The 25,462-nt window shown below is 25.6% G+C and overlaps 2 protein-coding genes across 2 annotated transcripts in view; both read right to left on the bottom strand.

The window, feature by feature from the left end:
* The window catches only part of Nha2 (Na[+]/H[+] hydrogen antiporter 2), a 328,883-nt gene that overhangs the window by 216,590 nt on the left and 86,831 nt on the right, over window positions 1-25,462 (bottom strand). The window lies entirely within an intron of this gene.
* On the bottom strand, window positions 7,550-8,948 carry LOC142219890 (odorant receptor 94a-like). Its single transcript, XM_075288655.1, has 4 exons — window positions 8,185-8,948; window positions 8,015-8,114; window positions 7,679-7,945; window positions 7,550-7,606 (listed from the first exon to the last, which is right to left on the bottom strand). The coding sequence occupies exons 1-4, from the start codon at window positions 8,946-8,948 to the stop codon at window positions 7,550-7,552; spliced, it is 1,188 nt and encodes a 395-aa protein (XP_075144770.1).

The following is a 25,462-nucleotide window of genomic DNA, read 5'->3' as shown; positions in this document are numbered from 1 at the left end:
TGGGGATCGATTTATATGGGGGCTATATATAATTATGGACCGATATGGACCAATTCTTGCATGGTTGTTAGAGACCATATACTAACACCATGTACCAAATTTCAGCCGGATCGGATGAAATCTGGTTCTCTTAGAGGCTCCGCAAGCCAAATCGGGGGATCGGTTTATATGGGGGCTATATGTAATTATGGACCGATATGGATCAATTTTTGCATGGTTGTTAGAGACCACATACTAACATCATGTACCAAATTTCAGCCGGATCGGATGAAATTTGCTTCTCTTAGAGCAATCGCAAGTTTATATGGGGCTATACGTAAAAGTGGACCCATATGGCCCATTTACAATTGCATCCGACCTACATCAATAACAACTACTTGTGCCAAATTTCAAGTCGATAGCTTGTTTCGTTCGGAAGTTAGCGTGATTTCAACAGACGGACGGACAGACATGCTCAGATCGACTCAGAATTTCACCACGACGCAGAATATATACTTTATGGGGTCTTAGAGCAATATTTCGATGTGTTACAAACGGAATGACAAAGTTAATATACCCCCATCCTATGGAGGGTATAAAAATATAAATTCGGACGTGTCCAACGGTGAACTTGAGGAAACATAGTCGTCTCTCATGAAGATCAGTTCACATTGTGTACTTCCAAAAGATAACTTCTAGATATAGATATAGACGACTTCAGTTTATAGATTTAGAAAAACCATTTTTGTTAGAGTTTTAACATAAAGGAATCTTAATCATCACCTCTAAGACTGCATGGGAAAAGAAAGGAAAACAAGTAAGGAAAATCTAAAGTCGAGCGTGGTCGACTATAGTATACCAAATTTGTTGATGGTATTAGTTTTTCATATAAATTATTCGACTTCTACAAAATCTCTAGAAATAAATCGGCTAATGCCCCTGGGCTGGAACACAATCTTAGTAAAAACTGGGAAATATTTAAATCTGATCCAATTTTTAGGCAACTTCGCAAAATTTCATTTATGATTAATCGGTCGATAGATATGCAGTAGAAGTATAGGAACTCATTTTTAAAATTTTTCGACTAAGCAATGGTGATTTTAATTTTAGATTGGTAGAATTCTTGATGTTTTGGTAGAATTTGCAAATTATTCTTCTCCAACTGGGAAGTACTTCACAAATTTTCCATAGAAATAAAATTTTCACAAAATTTTCTATAGAAATAAAATTTTTTATATAAATAAAATTTTGACAAAATGTTCTATAGATATAAAATTTTGACAAAATTTTCTATATAAATAAAATTTTGACAAAATTTTCTATAGAAATAAAATTTTGAAAACATTTTTTATAGAAATAGAATTTTGACAAAATTTTCTATAGAAATAAAATTTGGAAAAATTTTCAATAGAAATAAAATTTTGAAAAAAAAAATTTATTTCTATAAATTTTCGGCAAAATTTTTAATTTCTATAAAATTTTCTATAGAAATAAAATTTTCTAAAGAAATAACATTTTCTAAAGAAATAACATTTTGACAAAATTTTCTATAGAAATAACATTTTGACAAAATTCTCCATAGTAATAACATTTTGACAAAATTTTCTATAGAAATAAAATGTTGACAAAATTTTTTATAGAAAAAAAATGTTGACAAAATTTTCTATAGAAATAAAATTTTGACAAAATTTTCTACAGAAATAAAATTTTGACCAAATGTTCTATAGAAATACAATTTCGACCAAATTTTCTATAGAAATAAAATTTTGACAAAATTTTCTATAGAATTACACTTTTGACAAAATCTTCTATATAAAGAACATTTTGAAAAAATGTTCTAAAGAAATAAAATTTTGACAAAATTTTCTATAGAAATAAAATTTGGCAAAATTTTCTATAGAAATAAAATGTTAACAAAATTTTCTATAGAAATAAAATTTTGGAAAAAGTTTTTTATAGAAATAAAATTTTGACAAAATTTTTTATAGAAATAAAATGTTGACAAAATTTTCTATAGAAATAAAATTTTGACAAAATTTTCTATAGAAATAAAATTTTGACAAAATTTTCTATAGAAATAAAATTTTGACAAAATTTTCTATAGAATTACACTTTTGACAAAATCTTCTATATAAAGAACATTTTGAAAAAATTTTCTAAAGAAATAAAATTTTGACAAAATTTTCTATAGAGATAAAATTTTGGCAAAATTGTCTATAGAAATAAAATGTTAACAAAATTTTCTATAGAAATAAAATTTTGGAAAATTTTTTTATAGAAACAAAATGTTGACAAAATTTTCTATAGAAATAAAATTTTGGAAAAATTTTCTATATAAATAAAATTTTGACAAAATTTTCGATAGAAATAAAATTTTGACAAAATTGTCTATAGAAATAAAATGTTAACAAAATTTTCTATAGAAATAAAATTTTGGAAAATTTTTTTATAGAAATAAAATGTTGACAAAATTTTCTATAGAAATAAAATTTTGGAAAAATTTTCTATAGAAATAGAGTGTTGACAAAATTTTCTATAGAAATAAAATTTTGACACAATTTTCTATAGAAATACAATTTTGACAAAATTTTCTATACAAATAAAATTTCGACAAAATTTTCTATAGAAATAAAATTTTGGAAAAATTTTTTATAGAAATAACATTTTGACAAAATTGTCTATAGAAGTAAAATTTTGACAAAAGTATAGAAATAAAATTTTTCATTCGTTTTGTTTTGTTATTGTTGGGTTTGTTCTTTAATCATTGTCGTTGGTTTTTTTGATTTCAGCCTAAAACCATGCATTGACTAAACTACAATTGTAGCTTAACCAACAGAGGAAAATAATGTTTGTCAAATTTATTTGGGCAAAGCCCTATAGACTGCAAGATGGTTGGATGGACGCACGTTTCCGAATTACCACATTCCTCATCAGCATCCTCTACTTACAGCAAAACTGTCGACCAATTATAGGAATAAATTCAGGCAGTTCATTAAACCCAACAATGAACCACACTTGAACCTTCCGAAAAAAGGTTTTACATGATAGCCGGCTTATGCCGAAACAAATTCGTACAAACATATCTGTTTTCATTTGCCACCGTCAAATCATCGATTCGAGTGCAGTTGGCTGGGTTTATTCTGAGCGTGCTTCCTCTTCTTTCATTCGTTTTGTTTTGTTAGTGTTGGTTTTGTTCTTTAATCTTTGTTGTTGTTTTTTTGATTTCAGCTTAAAGCCATGCATTGACTAAATTACAAGTGTAGCTTAACCAACAGAGGAAAAATTTTAACAAAATTTTCTACAGAAATAAAATTTTGACAAAATTTTCTATAGATATAAAATTTTGACACAATTTTCTATAGAAATAAAATTTTGACAAAGTTTTCTATAGAAATAAAATTTTGACAAATTTCCCATGGAAATAAAATTTTGACAAAATTTTCCATGGAAATAAAATTTTGACAAAGTTTTCTATATATGTAAAATTTTTCATAATATTTTTTTTTTTTAGTTTGGTAAGTTTTTGCTAAATTTTTGTCTGAATTTTGATAGATTATTTTAACCTCGAGTGTTAACCGTATTCTGGGGTCATATAAGTGTATATTGTGCGAAAGATATATATGGGAGCTATATCTAAATCTGAACCGATTTTTTCCAAAAACAATGGGGTTCTATTCTACCACAAAACACATAATTATGCCAAATTTGAAGTCGATTGAATTTAAATTGCGATTTAGATATAGCTCCCATATATATCTTTCGCCCGATGTGCACTAATATTTACCCAGATGCTATAGTTTTACCCTTCTTTTCTCGAAATTTTCCACAAGGATAAAAATTGGTACTATAGTCTAGTATGTCAAATTTGATTGAAATCGGTTAAGATTTAGATATAGCTCCCATATGTATCTTTCGCCTGATATGCAAAAAATTATTTATCAAAATTTGGAGAAAATTCTACAAAAAAAAATTATAGAAAATTTTGTCAAAATTTTATTTCTAAAGAAAATTTTGCCAAAATTTTATTTCTATAGAAAATTTTGTCAAAATTTTATTTCTATAGAAAATTTTTTCAATATTTTATTTTTATAGAAAATGTTGTCAAAATTTTTTTTTATAGAAAATGTTGTCAAAATTTTATTTGTAAAGAAAATTTTGTCAAAAATTTATTTCTAATGAAAGTTTTGTCAAAATTTTATTTTTACAGAAAATTTTGTCAAAATTTTATTTCTATAGAAATTTTTTTCAAAATTTTATTTCTATTGAAAATTTTTTCAAAATTGTATTTCTATTGAAAATTTTGTCAAATTTTTATTTCTATAAAAAATTTTGTCAAAATTTTATTTCTATAGAAAATTTTGCCAAAATTTTATTTCTATAGAAAATTTTGCCAAAATTTTATTTCTATAGACAATTTTGTCATAATATTATTTCTATAGAAAATTTTATCAAAATTTTATTTCTATTGAAAATTTGGTCAAAATTTTATTTCTATAAAAAATTTTGTCAAACTTTTATTTCTATAGAAAATTTTGCCAAAATTTTATTTCTATAGACAATTTTGTCATCATTTTATTTCTATAAAAAATTTTGTCAAAATTTTATTTCTACGGAAAATTTTGTCAAAATTTTATTTCTATAGAAATTTTTTTCAAAATTTTATTTCTATTTAAAATTTTGTCAAATTTTATTTCTAAAGAAAATTGTGTCAAAATTTTATTTCTATAGAAAATTTTGTCAAAATTTTATTAAAAATAAATTTTATTAAAATTTTATTTCTATTGAAAATGTTGTCAAATTTTTATTTCTAAAGAAAATGTTGTCAAAATTTTATTTCTAACGAAAATTTTGTCACAATTTTATTTGTAAAAATTTTATTTCTAATAAAAATTTTGTCAAAATTTTATTTCTAATAAAAATTTTGTCAAAATTTTATTTCTATAGAAAATTTTTTCAAAATTTTATTTCTATTGAAAATTTTTTCAAAATTTTATTTCTATTGAAAATTTTTTTAAAATTTTATTTCTATTGAAAATTTTGTCAAAATTTTATTTCTATTGAAAATTTTGTCAAATTTTTATTTCTAACGAAAATTTTGTCAAAATTTTATTTCTAACGAAAATTTTGTCAAATTTTTATTTCTAACGAAAATTTTGTCAAAATTTTATTTCTAACGAAAATTTTGTCAAAATTTTATTTCTAAAGAAAATTTTGTCAAAATTTTATTTCTAAAGAAAATTTTGCCAAAATGTTATTTTTATAGAAAATTTTGTAAAAATTTTATTTCTATAGAAAATGTTTTCAAAATTTTATTTCTATTGAAATTTTTTTCAAAATTTTATTTCTACAGAAAATTTTGTCAAAATTTTATTTCTATAGAAAATTTTTTCAAAATTTTATTTCTATTTAAAATTTTGTCAAATTTTATTTCTAAAGAAAATTTTGTCAAAATTGTATTTCTATTGAAAATTTTGTCAAAATTTTATTTCTATAGAACATTTTGTCAAAATTTTATTTCTACAGAAAATTTTGTCAAAATTTTATTTCTACAGAAAAGTTTGTCAAAATTTTGTTTCTATAGAAAATTCTGCCAAAATTTTATTTCTATTGAAAATTTTGTCAAAATTTTATTTCTATAGAGATTTTTTTTAAATTTTATTTCTATTGAAAATTTTTTCAAAATTTCATTTCTATTGAAAATTTTGTCAAATTTTTATTTCTATAAAAAATTTTGTCAAAATTTTATTTCTATAGAAAATTTTGCCACAATTTTATTTCTATAGAAAATTTTGTCATAATTTTATTTCTACAGAAAATTTTGTCAAAATTTTATTTCTATAGAAAATTTTTTCAAAATTTTATTTCTATTTAAACTTTTGTCAAATTTTATTTCTAAAGAAAATTTTGTCAAAATTGTATTTCTATTGAAAATTTTCTCAAATTTTTATTTCTAAAGCAAATTTTGTCAAATTTTTATTTCTAAAGAAAATTTTGTCAAAATTTTATTTCTAACGAAAATGTTGTCAAAATTTTATTTCTATAAAAAATTTTGTCAAAATTTTATTTCTATAGAACATTTTGTCAAAATTTTATTTCTACAGATAATTTTGTCAAAATTTTATTTCTACAGAAAAGTTTGTCAAAATTTTATTTCTATAGAAAATTCTTCCAAAATTTTATTTCTATAGAAAATTTTGTCAAAATTTTATTTTTATAGAAAATTTTGTCAAAATTTTATTTTTATAGAAAATTTTGTCAAAATTTTATTTTTATAGAAAATTTTGTCAAAATTTTATTTTTATAGAAAATTTTGTCAAATTTTTATTTCTAAATAAAATTTTGTCAAAATTTTATTTTTAACGAAAATTTTTTCAAAATTTTATTTCTATTTAAAATTTTGTCAAATTTAATTTCTATTTAAAATTTTGTCAAATTTTATTTCTAAAGAAAATTTTGTCAAAATTTTATTTCCATAGAAAATTTTTTCCAGTTTTATTTCCATTCTACCAATCTACCAAACAGTAACAAATCTATAATTTTTGGTAGAGTCCTACCAACTGTGGTAACCATGCTCAAGGGCCATCCCTGAGCATTATTGCCAAAGAAACTATATGTCTATCTCGTCTGGGTGTTGCAAACATGTGAAATGTGGTAATTCCGAAACGGGCGTCCATCCAATCATCTTGCAGTCTATAGGGCTTTGCCCAAATAAATTTAACAAACATTCTTTTCCTCTGTTGGTTAAGCTTCACTTGTAGTTTAGTCAATGCATAGTTTTAAGCTGAAATCAAAAAACAACAACAATGCTTAAAGAACAAACCCAACAATAACAAAACGAATGGAAAAAAATTTTTACAAATAAAATTTTGACAAAATTTTTCATAGAAATAAGATTTTGACAAAATTTTCTAAGAAATAAAATGTTGACAAAATTTTCTATAGGAATAAAATTTTGACAAAATTTTCTATAGACATAAAATTTTGACAAAATTTTCTATAGAAATAAAAGTTTGACAAAATTTTTTATAAAAATAAAATTTTGACAAAATTTTCCATAGAAATAAAAGTTTGACAAAATTTTCTATAGAATTAAAATTTTGACAAAATTTTCTATAGAATTAAAATTTTGACAAAATTTTCTATAGAAATAAAATTTTGACAAAATGTTCTAATGAAATCAAATTTTGACAAAATGTTCTATAAAAATTAAATTTTAACAAAATTTGCTATAGAAATAAAATTTGGACAAAATTAGAAAAATAGAAATAAAATTTTGACAAAATTTTCTATAGAAATAACATTTTCACAAATTTTTTTATAGAAATGCAATGTTGACAAAATAAAATGTTATTCTATACAATTATTTCAATGAATTAGACTTCAGGAAAATTATTTATAATAATGTATTAGTTTAGGTAAAAATTCAAATTTTATTTAATTTTGGATTTTATATAATAGACTCCCATTGACTTTAGTTTCTCTAACTACTTTTATATACAAAGACTTTTTAAATTTTTAATTTTATTAAAATAAACACTTTAACTCAAAATATAGGATAAACAATTTGAATTCACTTTTTATCAACATTCAATAGAAGAGCAAAAAAGGTATAAGCATTATTCATAACCTGCAGATAAAAGAAATAAATGAAATTTATTAGAGTTTTTTTTTCGTAAAAAAAAAAAAACACCCAACAAACCTTGGTAAATATGGGTAAACCAATTTCAAAATAACCACCAGCTTTAAAAATTATAGGCTGTTTTAGAAATTCACTATACAAAATCATGAATTTCCTCGTTAGCGGGGTATAAGTGACCCAATTCGAGCTATACATATCTAATAGGAGAAATGAAGAATTCACAGTAACCTCATTGGCAAAATAGCAGGGTAGAAATATTTCCAAAATCATGACAGAGAAAAATTGTAGCATGGCAAAGAATTGACCCACATTATCCATGATGTTCATCTGATGAAAATGGGGGAAAATCACAATTAATTTTATATTTGTATTTAGGGAATTTAGGCTTCAGAAAACCTTTTGTAAACGATAACCACAAAAACAGATAATCAAAGCACTGAAAATAATTTGGCTTAGAACATAATGGGATACCAAGGCTTCACATTCACTGGTGGCCCTAGAAAAAAGAGGTTAGCCTTTATCGGAAGATTTTCCAAAAATATATATTTCAGTTTGGCATAACTCACCTTTTTATATTCTTGTGTAATTGTATGAATCTCATTAACTTTTCTTTCGCCTCTGTTTCTCCAGCCTCTTGTAATACCTCAAATCTCTTGCTCAAAATTTTATACAACAGTCCTACATGGAATATCATGTAACAGCCCAACATATCAAATGCCACATTGGTAAAACAAACCACATAAATTCCCAACATATCATAGAAATAGGCAATCCAATATCCTTTAGGATTTTGCCATTCAAATGGCACCCAATAGGGAAAGCCCAATTGATAATCTTCCTCAAATAGGACTCCTATAAATGCAGCTGCCCCGGAGAATACACTACCACTCATAAACAATTGTATGATTCTTTTGAAAAGTTGTTGTTTTTGAAGCCATAGATCAATCTCGTCCTTGGTTGTTAACTCATAAATTGGATTCGATTCCAAATCCTTAAAAAAACGTAGCAATCTTTTCGAATGAAACCAAAATCCTATAAGTTTTGGTATAACTATACTCAATGCTAGAGACATATATAGAACTTGGCCAGCTTCAACGATGTCGGGGGCTCGAAATGCCTCAACCCACATAAGGAAACAAAAGGTAACAGAGGTCGATATATGCAATACAGAGCAGTGTAAATTTTGTAGGATCTTAGTGAGTGCGGTTTGATTCTCTTCTGCCTGCCAATGCCATACGCCGCTTATTTTTAAAATTCTAATTAAAAATCGAGCACTTGCTATTCTATCGATTTGTCTAATATTTTTAGGTGACACTTTTTTCGCGGCCATTGTTAAATATTTATGCTATCACCAATTTGAAAATTTTATTATTATTTATTTTATATATTAATTTTTTAATGAAAAATATATTTAAAAAAAATCACTAGCATCTAAGTCTATTGGCTGAACTATTGAAAATAAATCTCTGACTGTTGAATTTAATGTCCTTTACAGCAATTCGATGATAATTATTTTTGTTTTGTCAATTAAACATAATTATAAACATAATTAATTATTCACAAGTCCTTCATATACATTTCATGTCAAAGGGTTGAATGGAATATATACTCGAATATGTAGAGAAAAATAACATATCTGGATGCAATCACGGTAACCATATTATGTTTAATTTAGATAGGGTAAAGTCCCATGTCAGCTGGCATATTCACGGACAAAATAATGTTGTTTTTGGATGATATATATACAAAAAGAAAAATTACTGTCCTCTGAATCGAATCTTTAATCAAACGAAATTTCAGTTTTTTAATAAAGTATTTTCTTAAACAAGAACTTATTGGCAACCGATGCTAAAATCAGCTGTAAAGTTTTTTATTTGATTTTTAAGAAAATTATTTAGCATTAAGAAAAAAACGAACTAAAAGTAAAGAAGATAATCATTGGCGCCAAATCATGACCATTTTAACCATACAGTAAGTAGTTCATTCTTACTATTTTTGGGAATCGTACAAAAATGTTCTTCTTCTTTTATTCTTATTGACTTTATGGGTAGTGCCATAGAACTTACATAACATAGAACTATATTCATGTTTAGTTTATAAAATGCTTGAGACATATTTAAAAAAAAGAAAATTTCATTGGTTTTTGGAAAATTTCGAAAAAAAATAAATTTAATTTAACACAATAATTTTTTTTTACAATAAAAAATAATTTGAATTTAGTTTATCCACGGAATATTTTTTTCAGTGTTTGAAAAACAAAAATGTTTTCTTCATATCAATGAAAACACAATTTTAAATATCAAATGTTTGAAGGATTTTAGGGAAAGTTGCTACTTCTAAAAACAGGCAGAATTTACAACGGACTTTCATGTATGAAATAACAAGAAAATTAAAATTTTTTACAAATATTGAATTTATAAAAAAAAAAAAATCAAAATTTTATTTCTATAGAAAATATTCACCAATTTTATCTTTGTAGAAACATTTTTCAAAATTTTATTTCTCTAAAAAGTTTTCTTAAAATTATATTCCTATAGAAAATTTCCACACAATTTTATTTCTAAAGAAAATTTTTTCAAAATTTTATTTCTTTAGACAATTTTTTGTCAAAATTATAATTTCTATAGAAAATTGTATCAAAATTTTATTTCTATAGAAAATTTTCTCAAAATTTGTATTTCTTTAGAAAATTTTCTCAAAATTTGTATTACTTTAGAAAATTTTCTCAAAATATTTTATTTCTAAAAGAAATTTTGTCAAAATTTAATTTCTTTAGAAAATTTTCTCAACTTTATTTCTAACGAAAATTTTGACAAAATTTTATTTTTTAAGAAATTTTTTTCCAAATTTTATTTCTTTAGAAAATTTTCTCAAAATTTTATTTCTATAGAAAATATTATCAAATTTTTATTTCTATAGAAAATTTTCTCACAATTTGTATTTCTTTTGAAAATTTTCTCAAAATATTTTTATTCTACAGAAAAATTTCTCAAAATATTATTTATGTAGCCAAATCTCAAAATTTTAAATCTATATAAAGTTTTCTCAAAATTTTATTTCTATAGCAAATTTTCTCAAAATGTTATTTCTTTAGAATTTTTGTTTTCAAAATGTTATTTCTTTAGAATTTTTGTTTTCAAAATATTTTTTTTCCATAGAAAAATCTCTCAAAATAATATTTTTGTAGCCAAATTTCTCAAAATTTTATTTCCATAGAAAATTTTCTCAACATTTTATTTCTATAGCAAATTTTCTCAATTTTTTTTTTACAAAAAATTTTCTGCAAATTTTATTTCTGTAGGCAAATTTTTCAAAATTTTATATATTTTATAACAAATTTCTATAGAAAAATTTCTCAATATTTTATTTGTTTAGAAAATTTTCTCATATTTTTTTCTTACAGAAAATTTTCTTTTTATTCCTATAGAAAATGTCCACACAATTATATTTCTAAAGGAAATTTTGTCGAAATTTAATTTCTTAAAAAATTTTCTCAAAGTTTATTTCTATAAAATTTTTTCTCAAAATGTGTTTTTTTTTCAAACACAAATTTTCTCAAAATTTTATTTCACACAGAAAAAAAATTTACGAAAATTTTTCCAATTAAAATCTTAATTGAGTTTTAAAAAATATTCAATTAAAAATTTAATTGATTCAACAAATTTTTTAATTGAAATAAAAATTAATCACACATATTAGTAGTATCAATTAAGTTTTTAATTGGATCAATTAATTTTTTAATTGACTGTCAATTAATTTTTTAATTGATACTATCATTTCTGTGATTGAAGACATTTCAATTAAAAAATTAATTGGATCAATTAATTTCGTGATTGAATCAGGAAAATATTTTTTTTGTGTGCAAATACAAATTTTCTCAATATTTTATTGCTATGGAAAATTTTCTAAAAATTGTATTTCTTAAGAAAATTTTCTCAAAATTTTATTTCTTTAGAAAATTTTCTCAAATTTTTTTGTTACAGAAAATTTTCTACAAACTTTATGTCTGTAGCCAAATTTCACAAAAATGTATATATTTTATAACAAATTTGCTCAATATTTTATTTTTATAGAAAATGTTATCAAAATTTTATTTCTTTAGAAAATTTTCACATATTTTTTTCCTACAAAAAATTTTCTTTTTATTCCTATAGAAAATTTCCACACAATTTTATTTCTAAAGGAAATTTTGTCAAAATTTAATTTCTTTAGAATTTTTTCTCAAAATTTTATTTCTTTAGAAAGTTTTCTCAAATTTTTTTGTTACAGAAAATTTTCTACAAACTTTATTTCTGTAGCCAAATTTCACAAAATTTTATATATTTTATAACAAAATTTTCTCAATATTTTATTTCTTAAGAAAATATTCTCAAAATGTTATTTCTCTAGAAAATTTTCTCAAAATTTTAATTCTATAGGAATTTGTTTTTCTTCTGAAAATTTTATCAAATTATTATTCAAAATTTTCTCAATATTTTATTTCTATAGAACAATTTCTCAAAATTTTATTTATATAGAAAATTGTATTTCTTAAAAACAATGTTCTCACATTTTTTTTCTAGAGAAAATTTTCTACGAACTTTATGTCTATTGCCAAATTTCTCGAAATTTTATATATTTTATAACAAATTTTCTCAATATTTTATTTCTTAAGAAAATTTTCTCAAAATTTTATTTCTATATAAATTTTATCAAATTTTTTTTTCTCAATATTTTCTTAATTTTTAATTTTTCAAAATTTTATCTCTACAGAAAATTTTCTAGCAACTTTATTTCTGTAGCCAAATTTCTCAAAATTTTATATATTTTATAACACATTTTCTCAATACTTTATTTCTATCGAAAATTTTCTCAAAATTTTATTTCTTAAGAAGATTTTTTAAAAGTTTTATTTCTTTAGAAAAATTTTTAATATTTTTTTTTCTACAGAAAATTTTTTCAAAATTTTATTTCAAATACAAATTTTTCCATTATTTTATTTCTATAGAAAAATTTCTCACAATTTTATTTCTTAATAAAATTTTCTCAAAATATAATTTCTATAAAAATGTTTAGTTCATAAAATGTCTCAAAATTTTATTTCTTAAGAAAATTTTCTCAACATTTTATTTCTATAGAAATTTTATCAAAATTTTATTTCTATAGAAATTTTATCAAAATTCTTTTCTCAATATTTTCTCAATTTTTATTTTTTTTAAATTTTATTTCTACAGAAAATTTTCTAGCAACTTTATTTCTGTAGCCAAATTTCTCAAAATTTATTTCTATAAAAAATTTTCTCAAAATTTTATTTCTTAAGAAGATTTTTTCAAAATTTTATTTAGAAAATTTTTTCATATATTTTTTTCTATAGAAAATTTTTTCTATAGAAAATTTTATTTCAAATATAAATTTTCTCATTATTTTATTTCTATAGAAAAATTTCTCAAAATTTTATTTCTTAAGAAAATGTTCTCAAAATATTATTTCTATAAAAAGTTTTAGTTCATAAAAGGTGTCAGACATACATAAAAAAGAAGACTTCATTGGGCTGTGGAAATTTTCGAATAGTATAATAAAATGTAACTAAAAACAAATATTTTATTTGCAATAAAAATAAGTTAAATTTAGCACTAGTTTAACTACGGATTTTTTTTTCGGTGTACTACTACTCAATGTCAAACATTTTTCATTTGAGTTCAGTTAACTTCGTATATTGTAAGCGATTAGACGTAAGCTAAGGAAGTATCAACTCTTTTAATTTATTATATTGTATGAATTAATAAATATTTTCTAATAAATAAATGTCGAATAATCTAAATAATTTAAAACATTTATTTATTGTAAAACACTACATATATAATTATGGAACGATGTGGAATATTTTTTGAGAGTAGAAGCATATAGTGACATCACGTACCAAATATCAACCGGTTTGTGTGAAATTTGTTTCTCCAAATAGCTCAGGAAGCAAAATCTGTGGATCGGTTTATATGGGGCCTATGTATAATTACGGACTAATTTTTGCTCATGATTCTTAGAGACCATAGACTAAGACTATGTGTTAAATTTCAACTGGATTTTATGAAATGTGTACCTTCGAAATTTGCAAATTGAATGCATTTTCAGTGCGGCCGACAAATGAGAATTCTGCCATTACCCTTAAAAGTAGAATTTTATATGCTGTTGATGATGACTTGAAAAAATATTGCCTAACGAATTTTTGCGTTTTGCGGTTCCGAATATTGGAACATGAGGCATGTTTTGAGAAAGTTTCCTTGACTTATAATAATAATAATTTTTTGCATACCTTAGTTAAATTAACTTAAACACGTTGAAATATTGTACTCAAATGAATCATAAAGACTCAGAATTTGATAAAATTGGATAGAGTTTATAGCCAAAGTAAGACCATATGCCTACGAGGATGAGCGGACTTAAACTGCGAGCTGTACTTTTCACACAAAAATACACAAACCGATTGACGAACAGACATACAGACGAATATCGCTAAATCGACTTGGATTGTGATAAATATAAATCTTATTGCTCTACATATGTACCACACTGTAGATCAAAAATCCATTTGAGTAAAATTTAAGTTAAACTAATGGAACCAATCATTTTTAGCGACTAAATTCTTCATATTAATATTATGAGCACAATTGAAATGACGGGAAAAGACCGTATTCTTATACCCTCCACCATAGGATGGGGGGGTATATTAACTTTGTCATTCCGTTTGTAATAAAGTATATATAAAGTATATATATTCTGGGTCGTGGTGAAATTCTGAGTCGATCTAAGCATGTTCGTCCGTCTGTTGAAATCACGCTAACTTCCGAACAAAACAAGCTATCGACTTGAAACTTGGCATAAGTAGTTATTATTGATGTAGGTCGGATGGTATTCCTAATGGGTCATATCGGTTCACTTCCACGTATAGCCCCCATATAAACCGATCCCCATATTTGGCTTGTAGATCCTCTAAGAGGAGCATATTTCATCCGATCTGGACATTTTCTACATAGTGTTGGTATATAGTCTCTAACAAACATGAAAAAATTGGTCCACATCGGTCCATAATTATATATAGCCCCCATATAAACCGATCCCCTGATTTGACTTGCGGAGCCTCAAGCAAATTTCAGCCAATCCGGTTGAAATTTAGAACATGGTGTTAGTATATGATCTCTAACAACCGTGCCAGAATCGGTCCATATTGGTCCATAATTATATATAGCCCCCATATAAACCGTTCTCCAGATTTGACTTCCGGAGCCTGTTGGAGGAGCAAAATTCATCCGATCCGGTTCAAATGTGGAACGTGGTGTTAGTATATGGCCGCTAACAACCATACCAAAATTGGTCCATATCGGTCTATAGTTATATATAGCCGATCTCCCATCACACAAAAATTGATCCATATCGGTTCATAATCGCGGTTGCCACTCTAGCCAAAAATAATCTACCAAAATTTTATTTCTATAGAAAATTTTGTCAAAATTTTATTTCCATAGAAAATTTTGTTAAAATCTTATTTCTATAGAAAATTTTGTTAAAATTTCATTTCTATAGAAAATTTTGTTGAAATTTCATTTTTATAGAAAATTTTGTCAAAACTTTATTTCTATAGAAAATTTTGTCAAAATTTTATTTCTATAGAAAATTTTGTTAAAATTTTATTTCTATAGAAAATTTTGTCAAAATTTTATTTACATAGAAAATTTTGTTAAAATTTTATTTCTATAGAAAATTTTTTTATAATTTAATTTCTATAGAAAATTTTATCAAAACTTTATTTCTATAGAAAATTTTGTCAAAATTTTATTTCTATAGAAAATTTTCATAATTTTATTTCTATAGAAAATTTTGTCAAAACTTTATTTTGTTAAAATTTTATTTCTATAGAAAATTTTGTCAAAATTTTATTTCCATAGAAAATTTTGTTAAAATTGTATTTCTATAGAATTTTTTTCAAAATTTTATTTCTATTGAAAATTTTGTCAAACTGAATTATATACATATTTAATCGGTCGATATACACGTATGGCAGGCAGGTCAAGTTCGAAGATGGGCTATATCGGGCATGTTCTTATATAGCCCCCATATAAATCGACCACCCGATTTGGGGTCTTGGGCTTCTAGAAACCGTATTTTCTATCCGATTTGCCTGAAATTGGATATCTAGAGGTATTATAGGACCACAAATGGGTTTGCCGAAAGTGGTGTCTATTGATCCATGTTTGGGGCATGAATGTTTCATAAAAATAATATGTGTGAATGTAAACATATATAAATTTACAAATTTCGAGTAAACATATATATGTTGTGATACTTTATTCAAAGAGCGCCAGAGAGAGAGAGAGAGTTAGTATAGAGAAATAAATAGAGATGGAAACCGGGATGGTTGAATAAAAAGATATCAACATAACACAGCGATAGAATGAAATGAGAGCAATTTCTGTGAAACCGCTTGTATGTTGGTTCGGAAAACTGTTTCATGATAAGCCCAAAAATTTTATATGCTTAAGTCTAATTACTATTTAATTTGAATATTAGAATGAGTATTCAGAATAAAGAGAATATACATTCGGAACCAAGAGAATAGACATTTGAAAGAAAAAACAGCATATTTGTATTACAGAAAAAGATGCGAAGAACTCAAAAATTTCGTGGTAGTGAAAATTATGTGAGGGAATGAGCACAATCTTCTTTGGGGAATTCTTCCAAACATATACTATATTTGGACTCAAAATGCTTCCAAACATATACTACGCTCAGATAAAACAAACATATTAATGTTTCTGCAGTATCCAATAATATATGTGTTTCCTGCAAAATATGTTTGGAACATATGTTAGAGAAGCGATTTTTTTTGAGGGTGTACAAATCGTATTTTCAATCGGATTTGCCTGAAATTTGAAATCTAGAGGGTATTTTAAAATCATAAAGAGGTGTACCAAAAATGGAGAGTATCGGTCCATATTTTGCTATAGCCCCAATTTAGACCTATCTCCCGATTTTTTTTTACCTGGACTTCTAGAATCCGCAGGTTTTATCCAATTTGCCTGAATTTGGAAATCTAGAGGTTTTTTAGGATCATAAAGACGTGTGCCAAATATTGTGAATATCGGTCCATGGTTTGCTATAGCCCCCATATAGACCGATCTTCCGAGTTTACTTCTTGAGTTTCTAGAATTTGTAGTTGTTATCCAATTTGCCTAAATGTGGAAATCAAGAGGAATTTTAGGACCACAAATACGTGTGCCGAAAATGACGTGTATCGGTCCATGTTTTGATCTATCCCCCATATAGACTCATCTCCCGCTTTTACTTGTTGTGCTTCTCGAAACCGTAGTTTTTATTCAACTTTTTAGAACTATAAATAGGTGTGCTGAATATATTGTGTATCGGTACAGGTTTTGATATAGCCCCCTTTTAAACCTCCGATGTGGGGTCTAGATTCTAGGACCTCCATATAGACCGATTTCACTCTTTAGGATATAGAAGGCGCACTGCTCATGAAAATTGATTGAAAATTAATGCAAAATTTCCAGATTTTCCTTCTCGTAATCATTTAAATAATGGGAAGTAAAAATCTACAGGCGTTGTTTAATCATTATCTTGTACACGTACACCAGATGATATGATACGCGTACTGGTTGAGCTGATCTGCTTGGGAGAATATTTGTCATAAAACCCCCTAAAATTCTATATATTATCAAATAATCCGCTACGACGAAGAATTTTCAAAGGAAAATATTAAATTTGATTTATGGTGGTGGGTATTTCAGATTCGGTTCCCGGCCGAACTTACTGCTGCATATTGTTTTTTTTTTTTTTTTTTTTTTAATTTTTAAAACTATTGTGTAATTTTATAATTTGTCCCAATATTTATTTTCTCAGAAATTATATATTTGAACTTGACCTGTTTGCAGAGAAAAAAAAAATTTTTCCACAAAAATGTTCCATGTTCGCCCTGAAAATGGAACATTATGCTCTTCAAACATGTATGGAGTGATTATTTTCTTTTTTTCTGAGTGTGATGGACATTTAAAATTCAAATGAAGAATTTTTTCACCAATTTCGAAAATGGCCTAAAAACATATTACAACTTAAAAACAGATAATAATAGTATTGTTAACAATATAATCACTATTCATATAAATTCCCCAATATTTACACAACAACCCTATTTACTAAAGAAATCCGATAAAGGTAATTAAAAGAATTCCCTGATAAAGTGGGTATTTGACGCACAACTCAATTGCTTTATGCGATTAAAAATACATACGTACTTATTTATTAATAAATATTTAATGAATTTATTAACATAAAGCAAACAATCACAAATACAAACAAAATCTGAAATTCTAAAGGAACAAACAAAAACCAATTAAACCATGTTTTGTTAATTGCTCGGTAATTAAACAAACAACAAGAGGAACTAGAAGACCCTGCGTTAATTGGTGTCATATAAATAAAACAACAGAAAATGGTCATGCCCATTTATTTACTTTTTCTGTTATTAATACGGTGTTTGTGGATATTTTAGGAAAATTAAGAAAATAAATAAAACATTTTTTCATTAATGTTTTCGATGGTTTTTGGTTTACCGTACAGATAACATTGACCTGATATAAAAGATTATAAGATTGTATATAACAAAAGGGAGAAGAGATAGACACATGTTGTCTTTGGTCATATTGCTACGGGTCGCCCTTGAAACCATTTAGTGATCTCCGTCTGTCTGTTTTGTAATCAAAGTCAAATATTGCAGTTTTAGTCCAATTGACTTCAAATTTTTCTCAAGTATGTTTTTGGACTAGAACAGAATCCTATAGATTCTGGAAGAATTCAGTTCCGATTTGGGTATAACTCCTAAATATATCGTTCGTGCGATACACACTTATATGGCCACAGAAGCTATAGTTTTACCCTTCACATTAGAGAGTAGAATTACCATTCTAGCATTAAGTTGTGTATGACCACGGGGTCTTACGTTTCACCCGAAAATTCAGAATTTTGCGCAACGAAAAAAAAGTATTTTACAAATGTGTGCAAAATTTTCTCCTAAGCGTTACAAATTTAAAAATGGTATATAGAAACCTTTGTACAGTTCTCAACAAATTAAGAGGACTTTTAACGGTAGAATTTTAGCAAAAATGGTAGATTTTTGACTGTCTGTTAGATTGATGTTCTGGTAGATATTCTGGGGCCATATAAGTGTATATCGCGCGAAAGATCTGTATGAGAGCTATATCTAAGTCTGAACCGATTTCAATTAAATTTAGCATACTTGACTATAGTACTAATTGTTCAAGAATTTCAAGCAAATTAGGCTAAAACTCTGGCTTCTGAGGCCATATAATTGCATATCGGGCGAAAAATATATATGGGACCTATATCTGAACCAATTTCTTCCAAAAACAATACTGACCCAAAACAGAAACTTTTGCTAATTTTGAAGTCGATTGGACTAAAACTGCGACCTGGACTTTGATCACAAAAATGTGTTCACAGACAGATGGACGGACAGACGGACATGGCTATTGACTCAGTGGCACCCCCTGAGCAATATTATCAAAGATACCATATGTCTACACGGACCAAAAATACTGTGTTTCATATGTTTGGGTGTAAAAATTGTATGTTTGGAACTCAAATTTTTTAACACAATATTTTTAGGTGCAAGCATATAATGTTCATAAACAAGCATAACATGTTTGGGACATATATGTTAATATTTTAGAACATATTATGTTTGGGACATAAAATGTTTGTAAATATAATATGCTTGGATGCAAACATATATTAATTTAGAAATAGTTTATAAACAAAAATGTGTTTAGAAAGAGAGGCCTAGAGATTATGCTGCAAGTAAAATAATGGAAGTAAGCAATTGGCGCCTTAAAAATATATATACACAAAGAAAATTTCATAAAATTTTACCAGTGTATGCCTAAGGTGAAACATAATATGTTTGAATATTACAAACAATATTTTGTTTGGACCAATCCTGAAAATATATATGCTTGAAGCAACATGTGTTTGGGGTATATGTTACAGAAGCGATTTTTTAGGGTGTATATCGTCTCCTTCTGGGTGTTGCAAACATATGCACTAACTTAAAATTCCCTGTTCAACAGGGTGACGCAGGGTATAAAAATTCTATAGAAATAAAATTTTAAATTTTTTTCTATAATCATAAAATTTTTCAAAAAAATTCGATAGATATAAACTTTTTAAAAACAGTATCTACACAAGTTAAATTTTTCGCAATCAAAAAATTTTAAAAAATTCTGTAGAAATAAAATTTTTAATAATTTCCTATAGAAATAACATTTAAAAAAAAATTCTATAGAAACATTTTAAAAAATTTTCTGTAGAAATAGACTTTTTAAAACAATTACTCTAAAAATAAAATTTTTAGAAAAATTGCATCTAAGCAAAAAAAAAAAATAAAATTTTCCTGGAAATAAAATTTTTAAAAATTTCTATAGAAATATATTTTTTAATATTTTTCTATAGAAATGCAATTTGTAAACTTTTTTATAGAAATAAAATTTTTACAAAATTTTCTATGGAAATAAAATTTATAAAAAATGTTGTAAAGAAATTAAATTTTTAAAAAATTTTGTATGAAAACAAAATGTATTAAATTTTTTTTTTTTAAAGAAATCAAATTTAAAAAATTATTTCTATAGAAATAAAATTAAGAAAAAAATACTATAAAAATACAATTTGTAAATAATTTTCTATAGAAATAAACTTTTTAAAAAATCTATAGAGATAACATTTTTAAAAAAGTTTCTACAGAAATAGAATTTTTAAAAAATTTCGATGGAAATAAAATGTAAATTTTTTATAGAAATAAAATATTTACAAAATTTTTAAAAGTTTCTATAGAAATAAAATTGTTAAAAAATAAAATATTTTCTATAGAAAAAAATTTTTAAAAACAAATTTAAAAAATTTTCTATAGAAACAAGTTTTTAAAAAAATTTCTATAGAAATACAATCTTTAACAAATTTTCAATAGGTATAAACTTTTTAATAAATTTCGTTGGAAATGAAATGTAAAGTTTTTTTATAGAAATAAAATATTACCAAATTTTTCCATACAAATAAAATTTTTACAAAATTTTCGAAAGAAATAAATTTAAAAAAAAAATCCTATGGAAATAAAATTTTTAAAATATTTTCTGTGAAAGCAATTTGTTTAAAAAAATTTTTATAGAAATAAAATTAAAGAAAAAATTCTATAGAAATAAAATTTAAAAAATTTATTATAGAACTAAAATTCTTAAAAAATTTCGATATAAATAAATTTTTTAAAAAATTTACTATAGAAATGAGGTTTTTAAGAATTTCTATAGAAATGAAATTTGTAAAAACAAATTCAAAAAAAAAAAAACAAATTTAAAAAAAAAACAAATCTATAAAAATAAAATGTTTCCAAAATTTTCTATAGAAATAATTTTTTTTTTAGAAACAAAATTTTGAAATAAACTATAGAAATAAACTTTTTTTTTAACTTTAAAAATACAATTTTTAAAACATTGCATCTAAACAAATAAATTTAAAATTTCTTAGAAATAAAATTTTTAAAAGAAATAAAATTTTTACAAAATTTTCAATAGAAATAACATTTCAAACAAATATAAAGAAATAATATTTTTAAAAAGTGTTATATAGAAATACATTTTTTGAAAATTTTCTATAGAAATAAAATTTTTAAAACAATTTCTTAGCTGGTGGCCTCAGTTGCCAATGATTCTTATCTCTATTCTATACTAATATAATATTTACTTTAAATTTAGTATTAAATATAAACAAATAAATAAAACAATTTCTATGGAAATACAATTTGTAAACACAAATTAAAAAAAAATCTATAAAAATATTTTTTTTTAAATTTTCTATAGAAATAAAATTAAAAAAAAAATTCAATAGAAATAAAATTTGTAAAAAAATTTTCAATAGAAATAAAATCTATAAAATAAAATGTTTCCAAAATTTTCTATAGAAATAATTTTTTTTTAGAAACAAAATTTTGAAATAAACTATAGAAGTAAACTTTTTTTTTAACTTTAAAAATACAATTTTTAAAACATTGCATCTAAACAAATAAATTTAAAATTTCTTAGAAATAAAATTTTTAAAAGAAATAAAATTTTTACAAAATTTTCAATAGAAATAACATTTCAAACAAATATAAAGAAATAATATTTTTAAAAAGTGTTATATAGAAATACATTTTTTGAAAATTTTCTATAGAAATAAAATTTTTAAAACAATTTCTTAGCTGGTGGCCTCAGTTGCCAATGCTTCTTATCTCTATTCTATACTAATATAATATTTACTTTAAATTTAGTATTAAATATAAACAAATAAATAAAACAATTTCTATGGAAATACAATTTGTAAACACAAATTAAAAAAAATCTATAAAAATATTTTTTTTTTAAATTTTCTATAGAAATAAAATTAAAAAAAAAAATTCAATAGAAATAAAATTTGTAAAAAAATTTTCAATAGAAATAAAATTTGTAAAAATTTTTCTATTGAAATAAAATGTTTACTTTTCCTCTTTTGGTTAAGCTACACTTGTAGTTTAGCCAATGTATGGTTTTAAGCTGAAATCAAAAACAACAATAATGATTAAAGTATAAACTAACAATAACAAACAAAACGAATGAAAATAGAGGAAGCACGCTCAAACTCAGCCAACTGCACTTAAATTGATAATTTGACTTTAGCGAAGGAAAAGAGATATGCTTGCAAATTTGTTTAGGCAAAGCCGACTGTCAAAAACCTTTTTCGGGAGGTTCAAGTGTAATTCATTTTGAGTTTAGTGAATTACTCGAATTTATTCTGATAAGTGGTTGATAGTTTTGCTGTAAGTAGAGGATGATTATGAGGAAACAGTTGTCCAACCGTCTTGCAGTCTAAAGGACTTTGTCCAAATAAATTTGACAAGCATACTTTTTCTCTTTTGGTTAAGCTACACTAGTAGTGTAGTCAATGCATGATATTATGTTGAAATAAAAAATAACAATAAATAGAAATTTTCTACAGAAATAAAATTTTAAAAAATTTTCTGTTGAAATAAAATTTTTAAAAATTTTTCTATAGAAATAAAAATTATTACAAAATTTTCTATAGAAATTAAATTTTGAAAAATTTTCCATAGAAATAAAAATTTGACAAATATATCTTTCGAAGAAACATTTTATTTACAATAGTAATTAGTAATTTAGTAATTAGTGTTTAGCTCGAGTGGCAACCGTGTCTCCAATGCGATGGAGGGTATAATATAGTCGGCCTTTTCCGACAATGGACTTTCCTTAGCCAGGGAAATTTTTAGAAGTTTAAAAAACTTGTCTAGAAATTGTTTAGAAGTTTACAAAAGTTGTCCACATCGCTTCATATTTAAATGTATGTATCTGGGAATATAAACCTTTGTACAATACTCCCAACAGATTTTAAATATCGAGGACAGATTTAGATCTACAAAGTGGTGCAGGGTATATACTTTAGCTTAACTTAACTGATTAGACCTTGATTTTTTGTCAAATTTTTTTTTTTTTGTGTAGAAAAAATTTCTCCAATTTTGTGTTTTTACAGTGGAGAATATATAAATTTTAGTTTGTCCTAACTTTCGCCCTTATTCACCCCAGTTTTTTTTTTCTAACTTGATAAAATAAAGTGCACATATATACCTGATGCCAATCTCATTACCAACACTTCCCGCGTAATATATTACTTGTGTCATTACAAATGCAAGTTTTGTGTAGGGAAAACTTTTGCAATATACTCAAAGATTTTTCATTCATATTTCACTTAGTCTTTGGGCCTGGAAAATAAAAAAGCAAAAAAAAAAATACGAAAGGTAATACCAAATAACTTGCCAACTATTTTTTCACCCACTCCAAAAATTGTTATCACTTGTCTGTGCAAGCAGTTAACTATGATGGGTAAAGAGCCATGACGAAGCTCCTCTAGATCTCACACTGAGTTTCATGGTAGTACAGATTCTGATGAGTTATATGGGAATGGGTTGAGACAATAACTACCTTGATAGTAGTATTGCCAGTAAAACTGCCTTTGACTATATATATGGGGTACTGGGATAGGACATGCAAGTGGCATCCAAACGCATGATAGTTGGCCGTTAAAAGAGAATAAAGTCAACATTTATGACTGCAGTCAAAGTGCCATGAAATATATGCGTTTATAAAGTAGGAAAAAGCCAAAAGCCAGTCATCACAAGAAATGGAAACACAAAGTTCTACCTTTCCAAGAACTACTGACTAACTTCGCCTGTACAAACTCTTTTCTGTGTGCGTTTTTTTTTTTTTTTTTGTTTTTATTGGCGAGTGCGAGTAAGCTGTCTTTAAACACCCACTATTACAACCCAAATGGAAGATACTAAAAGTTTGGATGATGAAGATGCTGATGTCCTGGTGGTGCAGCTTGGTGTTTGGGGTAGACCAAAGTGGAAAATCTTTGAGTTCTGGATGAAAGAAATTGCATTGGTTACTTGAAATTTTGTTTCAATCCTATTTGTATTTTTTTTGTAGCATTTGCTTTGAAAACTTCATCAATCGAACAGGTAGTCGGTCCAGTCGTCGGAATCTTAGCTAGGCGAAATCAAGGAATATTCGAAAGAAAGAAAATGCCCTAACGAAAAGGCAAAGTTTCAATTTTATGCAAAAAGTAGCTTTGGGATGGTAAGAAATGCAAACTTGCTTACACTGTAGGGCAAGGGAATACCGTGGGTCAAATCTGTGTAATTTAATAAACAAATGGGGAAAAATCGAAATTCAAAGAAGTCGAGAGGTAATGAGTTACACAAATGCAATACCAAGAATGTACAGGGAGGCTGACAAACTGGTGGCTGCAATCATTTCTAAAGGGTGATACGGTCAAAATTTGGTCAAGAGAAAACGCGTGTAAATCGGTGAAATCGTTTATTTAAAAAATCAAATTAAATTTCTTTTTCAAGTTCAATTAGTATAAAATTCAGGAAAAATATTCAGTTAGGCTTTCGCTTTTCCAAATCCGAATTGCCGGGCCTCACGCTTGACACCTGCCATCAGATTTTGTACAGCCACCTTGTCCAGAAAGCCAGTTTGCCTTGAACTGCTGCTCGTCCTTAGCAGTTTTTTGGTCTTCTTTAGGTTCCGCTTGACAATAGCCCAGTATTTCTCAATTGGGCGGAGCTCTGGCGTATTGGGAGGGTTCTTGTCCTTGGGAACCACCTGCACGTTGTTGGCGGCGTACCACTCCATGGCCTTTTTACTGTAATGGCAAGATGCCAAATCCGGCCAAAACAGTACGGAACAACCGTGTTTCTTTAGGAAAGGCAGCAGACGTTTATTCAAACACTCTTTCACGTAAATTTCTTGGTTGACAGTCCCGGAAGCTGCTTTTCAATCCACAGGTACAGATGGCTTGCCAAACCAGATATTTCTTTGCGAACTTTAACAGTTTTATGTGCTTGAAAATATCTGCTACCTTTCCACTTCCTTTTGCCGTATAAAACTCCTGTCCCGGAAGCTGCTTGTAGTCGGCTTTGACGTAGGTTTCGTCGTCCATTACCACGCAGTCAAACTTCGTCAGCATCGTCGTGTACAGCCTCCGGGATCGCGCTTTGGCCGTCGTATTTTGTTTATCATTGCGATTTGGAGTCACTACCTTCTTGTAAGTCGATAGTCCGGCTCGTTTTTTGGCTCGATGCACGGTTGTAGACGATACACCCAGCTTATTTGCAGCATCTCGGAGAGAGAGGTTAGGGTTTCGCTTAAAACTACCGGCAACTCTCTTTGTCGTCTCAGCGGCTTCCGGTTTTCGATT

This window comes from Haematobia irritans, chromosome 1, assembly GCF_050003625.1.
Source record: "Haematobia irritans isolate KBUSLIRL chromosome 1, ASM5000362v1, whole genome shotgun sequence".
Lineage (NCBI taxonomy): Eukaryota > Metazoa > Arthropoda > Insecta > Diptera > Muscidae > Haematobia > Haematobia irritans.
Note: the sequence above shows the minus strand (reverse complement) of the source record. Positions and strands in the feature narration are given on the sequence as shown.

What these genes read in the sequence shown, in the direction of transcription:
- LOC142219890 (XM_075288655.1), bottom strand. Translation starts at nt 8,948, where the DNA reads ATGGCCGCGAAAAAAGTGTCACCTAAAAATATTAGACAAATCGATAGA. An exon ending in TTACACAAGAATATAAAAAG is followed by an intron (nt 8,115 to 8,184) that starts GTGAGTTATGCC and finishes TCTTTTTTCTAG; the next exon opens with GGCCACCAGTGAATGTGAAG. An exon ending in GTTTACCCATATTTACCAAG is followed by an intron (nt 7,607 to 7,678) that starts GTTTGTTGGGTG and finishes TTTTATCTGCAG; the next exon opens with GTTATGAATAATGCTTATAC.